General features: G+C 44.1%; 1 protein-coding gene across 1 annotated transcript; it reads right to left on the reverse strand.

Moving 5' to 3' along the window:
* Window positions 1-3,488: 3,488 nt before the first annotated feature.
* Window positions 3,489-5,675, reverse strand: LOC147422755 (uncharacterized). Its single transcript, XM_086502590.1, has 7 exons — window positions 5,308-5,675; window positions 5,105-5,219; window positions 4,710-4,835; window positions 4,597-4,642; window positions 4,357-4,442; window positions 3,830-3,959; window positions 3,489-3,748 (listed from the first exon to the last, which is right to left on the reverse strand). Exons 1-7 carry the CDS (start codon window positions 5,637-5,639, stop codon window positions 3,681-3,683), a joined length of 903 nt encoding a protein of 300 aa, XP_086358716.1. The 5' UTR covers window positions 5,640-5,675; the 3' UTR covers window positions 3,489-3,680.
* Window positions 5,676-6,114: the final 439 nt, after the last annotated feature.

Below are 6,114 nucleotides of genomic sequence, written 5' to 3' on the forward strand. Positions count from 1 at the left end.
GTCGCCAGATTTGTGGATAGGCACTATGGTGTGCTGTGTCCACTCCTCTGGGAAGCCCTCCCCTATAGCCCGGTTGAAGACATGTGCAATCAACGGGGCTATAGTGGAGGCCGCATAAATGATGTGCTCACTCTGTAATCCAGTATGGTCAGCTGATCGTCTGTGCTGCATGCGGCGTATGGCCCTCTCTACCATCTCTGCTGTAAAGGAGGAGCACGTGGGGCGAGGCTCGTGTGGTTGTGGAATAGGAGAGAGAGAGAGAGAGAGAGAGAGAGAGAGAGAGAGAGAGAGAGAGAGAGAGAGAGGCCTTTTCTTCGCATCCGGTGAAAACGACACAGAGCTTCCTTGCCACAACCGCGTTGGGCATGTCCTGCAATTAACGCATTCCAAGAGATTCACATTTTTCTCATCCACAACTTTTTCATACATTTAGCATACAAGTTGACCAATGCAATTGCCAAGCACAACATGTTTTTCCACCCATGTGAAGGTCTTGTGTAGGGCCAGAGCCTTCAAGGTGGAAGCATAGGTGATAGCATTTGGAGAAAGACAGCCTTCAAGGTGCATGGAAGCATAGGTGATTGCATTTGGAAAAAGGCCTTCCCTATGCATCTGCTTAAAACAGCCCAGAGCTTCCTTGCAGTGTAAAGGCGCAGCCTTCAAAGTATAGCATAAGTGACTGCATCTACAACATTTGGCATTCATATCAACCAACACATTGCCAAGCGGTTAAAACAGCGCAGAGTTTCCTTGCAACAGTGATGTTGGGCATATCCTGCATTCCAAAAGACGACATTTCGAACAAAGCTCATCAAGAATTTTTCATGCTTTGACAAGGGAACCACATGTGGCATTTGCATCCGGTTCATAGAGCTTCCTTGCCACACCATGTTGGGCAACGTAAGGGCATAGGCCTTCAAGGCGCAAACGTAGGTGATTCCATCTAGAAAGAGGCCTTTTCTCTGTCGGTGAAAGAATACCAAGCTTCCTTCCCACAACCATGTCAGGCATATCTTGTCTTACAAATAGGACCATTGAAGCTAATGTTGGGAAGGAAGCTTTGGACCATTTTCAAGGTGCAAGCATAGGTGGTTTTATTTGGGGAAAGGCCTGCCCTTTGCATCTGGTGAAACAGCCCAGAACTTCCTTGCCAGAGCCTCATTGCCACAGCCATATCCTGCAATCAACAACACACTCCAAGGGATGACAAGAGAACGACATTCCGGAGAGGATGCCCATCAAGAACTTTTCATGCTTTTGTTAGGGCACCACAGTTGGCATACATATCTACTAAGGCACCACCATGTAGGACACCTTTTTCCATCAGCCCCTGATTATCAGGTAATCGACTTGAGTGACTACATGCATCGAGCAAGCTAAGAAATGTGATTGCAATTGGCGAGTTGACCTTACAATTTCAATCTTCCTTGACCAGCCCTTGATGTGCATATTCTCATATAACAGCATTCTAAGAGACTTTGCTTGGCTGTGTAGGGCCGCAGCCCTTCAAGGTTATGCATAGGTGATTGCATTTTGAGGTCAGATGATGGCATCATCTCAATCTCTCTCATAATTTTGTCATAATGCCTTGCCTGCCCAAATAGTATAACACCATATTTTTGCCTCATGCTATCCAAAAGCACTTGGTTCTTGTCCAATAGACCTCCATGACTACATGCATCAAGCACACTAAAAAAAGTGATTGCAGTTGAGGAGGTGACCTCGTGTTGCATCCAATAAAAACAGTTTCCGAGTTTCATTGGCTAGCCCTTCATGCATTGTTGGGTTGATTTCTGCATTGTTTTTTCCAATTTTATGTCATACAAAATTCCGAGTGAAATAGTAAATTAGCTTTAAATTAATGAGTACATGCGTCCCTTTTTGTGACACATGATGGTCGAACAAAAACCTTACCAAGAACTTTTTTTTGCTCTTATAAAGGCACCACATATTTGACCAAGACATCAACAAAGATACAATAAAAAAACGAAAAAGGAAACCAAAAAGAAACCTGTACATGTCAAAAATAGAGGGCAAGACACGATTTTTGGTGATGATGGACGCAGAAGATTGTATCAAAGACAAAATCACCTACAAATATCCCATCTCAGAGGATGAAATGAAAAATTACAAACTAAAATGAAGCAAAAACCACCAAAACCCAACGAAGCAAAAGAAAAAAGAACCGTCAATGACTAAAACAGAATGGAAGGCAAAAAATAGAGAAAAGAACCTTGAAAGAGGTCTAGACCATTGAAATGTATTCTGACAATGACAAACAAGGAGCTATAAGTGTTCCATTGCATTACAAGAAGAACACACTACAACCGAAGGGTCATCGAAGAGCAACACATGAGACAACTTAGGGAACCAAGAAAACCCTACGAAGGCCAAAAAATGCCAAAAAGATGGACTTGGCAAACCTGGAAAAGAATTAAAACCAACTCACATAGCAACAGACCTATCTCAAGAAGAAGAGATCTTGAACAAAATCTCATTGTGAATTCCCTCACCCATTAGGTCTTGCATAAAGACATAACCTTTCAAAGGTGCAAGCATAGGTGACTGCTTTTAGAGAAAGGCCTTCCCTTTGAGAGCTTCACTGCCACGACCATGTTGGCTATACCTTGCAATCAACGCCTTCCAAGAGACGATGTTTCAAAAGAAAACTCATTAAGAACTTTTTGAGCTCTCGACAGGGAGTCACATTTGGCATACAAATCGGGCAACGCATTCCCACAATCCTTCAAGAGAGGTCTCCCATACACATCCGGTCAAAAGAGGACAACTTGCTTGCCAAAGCCATGACTATGTATAAAGCTATTAGAATATGGGTTAGCTAGCACATGTGACGTTATATGGTGATAGTGGATTAGGAAACCAGACACCTTCAAAAACCTTCTCAATAGATTTAGAATGAACCCTACACTTGCATAGAGAGGCATCTTCATGACACGGGGGCATCAGTGGCTTGTCATGGATAAGTTTATGGTATATGCTCTACAAGTCTGTCTATACGTACAACGTTCAAACAAGGCGTTTGAGGTAAAGACCATCCCCAACAGTAAATAACTTAAAACATATCCCAACTGCACAAATTCTCATCGTTCATCCCTTCACACAGAGAAGTGGTATTGCTTAGCAAACATCATCAACCACTCCTAGAGTACAGCTTCGATGTAAAGAGAAACAAGCTCCTGAGCTAAAAACCTAAGTATCTTCTGAAAAGATTTTATAATGGCTTTCCGACTTAAACTTTGCAAATAATGCTGCAATACTTGTTGAAGACACCTCCTTTTGGCATAGATAATGATGACATTCATAAGAAACACTTTCATGAGATTACATGCCACCTTGAGCCAGCCTCACTTACATACCATCCATCTAACTGAACATCTTTCAAATCACAGAATCAAGGCATGCGATAAAGACTTCTACGTACAAGACATTTCCTCCATTGCTAAAAGCCAAATGCAAATGGCCTACAATGACGATAACTCGTTTCTAGATAGAATTAAAAACTGACGGACACATTTTGAAGTATCCGCAATATTAAACACTCTTCAATTTCAGCAGGTCAGAGACCCCTGTAAAATGGTCTTGCTATTCCATAGCCTCCTTAATACAAAACAGAACAAAAGCTGAGCTCACAAAATTCTCGAGACCACGTGTACCAAGACTCACAGCCTGCGGCCTCTCCTGCCACCCTTCCTTCTGGTGCTATCAGTCGGTATGGGAGTGACATCCTCTGGGGGGGGGAAAAAAACAAGGCATTACAACACAGATACAGCATAAAAATCAGCTGTGAAGGCAAAATGTCTGTTCCTACCAATGCGCCCGATGCGCATCCCTGAGCGCGCAAGCGCTCTTAATGCTGACTGGGCACCTGGACCAGGTGTCTTGGTCTTGTTTCCTCCAGTTGCTCGTAGCTTTATATGAAGAGCGGTTAAACCTAGCTCCTGCAAATCAAAATTTGCACATCCATAGTCATGTGATACCAAGACTTGAAAAAGGCAACAACACAGTAAAGAAAAAGTTTTCTTGACACAAAACATTACATCCCCAGACATCACGATGGACATGTGAATTACGTCTGGCCAAGTGTGAACATGGCACCCCTTTACAGGCTCAATTGAGAGGTGGCCATGTTCGCACTTGGCCAGACATAGCGCAGGCGCATTCGCACTTGGCCAGACATAGTGCAGGCACCCATCCTCATGTCTTCAGACGTAACATTTATAGGACTCACTTAGGAGGCGGCTATGTTCACACATGGTTGGCAAGCACCCATCTGATGCCTAGGGATGCAACACAAAACCAGAGCTTTTGTAACATGATCAAGCTACATAACTCTACCTTGCACTTTTGAGCTACATCCTGAGCAGCAAGCATGGCAGCATAAGGGGAAGACTCATCTCTGTCAGCTTTCACCTTCATGCCACCTAGAGAAGATAGACATGATTAAAAGAGTTACATATTAGACAAGTTCTGTCCATAATCTGTCAAAGCCATTCACAATACGCTCCCCTTAAATAAACCCGTGAAATGCATTCTGAAAAGGCACCAAACCCAGTCAGTATCAAAGAAGAAACTTACCAGTCACCCGAGCAAGAGTCTCCTTTCCAGACAAATCCGTGACATGCTGCAAAACAATCTGTTTTAGAAGGCACGGACTCTGAAGAAAATCATCTTTATAAAACATAGCCTACCACAAATGTATCATTGAACGACGCAAAGATGTGAGCGACTCCAAAAACATGTTCACCATCTCGGGCACCAGGGCCACTAATTGTCACGTTCTCCTCCTTAACCTCCTTGGCCTTCCTTCTTCCTGACTGGTAAATTATAAATTTAAAAAAAAAACCATTTGCACAACCATCAAGAAAAAAAAATATGCACGTGCATGTGCATGCACGAATCACGAATGCAAACAGCCATGGAAGCAAAAAAATTATTATCAGTAATATCACAGTTTGGAACCATGCCTTTATAAAGAATGTGCGTGCATCATAGAGCTACAACAGTGGGAAGTTGGCTCGTACACAATGGTCTATCGACAGCATGTGCAGCTTGTGGCCATCCCTTGGAGAGTCAACGTCACTACCTTTGGGATTGCCCTATGGCAAAGGTTTGGCTTCGGGTCCATTGGTTGATGCCAGTTCTTTCCACTACATGGCTGTACGCTTGGGGGGCAACTACTTGGTCCACTCTCCCGGGCCCTGAAGTACAATTTGTGTTATCCTCCACCAGCAGGATGATACTGATACACGGAGGTCGACCTACACTTCAGCCTGCTACAAAGCTTACCCCACAGGAGTGGTGCAATGAGAGAGGGGTCTTGGGAGCGTGTCTGTGGCCTGACACTCTGGTTCATCTAGCGGGCCCATTGCATCCGCATCTTCAAGGCTCGCCTTGTGCCACCAACGGAGACTGTTCAAAATTTTTGGCTGGAGTTGATCCATACTCTCAGGGGAGAGTTCGAGAGACTTCAGGACAGCTTCGACTGCATGCGGGAGAGAGGAGTTCCTTCGACTCTGGCGCCCTGGGCTTTTCTTCACCATGGTTTGGGATGAGCTCAGCTGGCACCACCATCCACCTGTGTGGCTTTTTCCTCCTCCCATCTCCTGATTTAGCCTCATTGTACATATGCTGTTTTTTCATTGGGAGAGTCTCTCCTTATGAGTGTTGTAGCCCTCTCTCGTAGAGGAGGTTGTAGCCCTATGGCCAGTTTCATTAACTAATAGAAGGATCTTTTCTCGGCAAAAAAAAAAAAAAAGGAATGTACGTGCATACAAATCGTGCGTAAGACAAGGCTAGATAACAACCCAGATGCATCCAGGAAAAGCCCAGCTTTGCTTTTTCAAACATAGATTCATGGCAGTCAGCTACAAGACAATGTAGCCATCCGCCAGACTCGCTTGACAAAGGCACAACAGGACGAAAGAATCTGTGTGTGTATGTGTGTATGTGTGTGTTTGTGAGAGAGAGAGAGAGAGAGAGAGAGAGAGAGAGAGAGAGAGAGAGAACATTATTTTAAAAAAAGTGTGTGTGTGTGTGTGTGTGTGAGAGAGAGAGAGAGAGAGAGTGAGTTAGAGTGTGTGCGCGTGCGCTGAG

The sequence above is a fragment of the Adiantum capillus-veneris genome, chromosome 27, assembly GCF_014529385.1.
Source record: "Adiantum capillus-veneris isolate H3 chromosome 27, ASM1452938v2, whole genome shotgun sequence".
NCBI classification, from domain to species: domain Eukaryota; kingdom Viridiplantae; phylum Streptophyta; class Polypodiopsida; order Polypodiales; family Pteridaceae; genus Adiantum; species Adiantum capillus-veneris.

Bases quoted from the DNA above. Each gene is read 5' to 3' on its own strand.
- LOC147422755 (XM_086502590.1), bottom strand. From the start codon at position 5,639: ATGAGGCTAAATCAGGAGATGGGAGGAGGAAAAAGCCACACAGGTGGA. The intron at 5,220-5,307 runs GTAAGCTTTGTA...ATTGTACTTCAG, and splicing joins CATTGCACCACTCCTGTGGG to GGCCCGGGAGAGTGGACCAA. The intron at 4,443-4,596 runs GTAAGTTTCTTC...TATCTTCTCTAG, and splicing joins GACTCTTGCTCGGGTGACTG to GTGGCATGAAGGTGAAAGCT.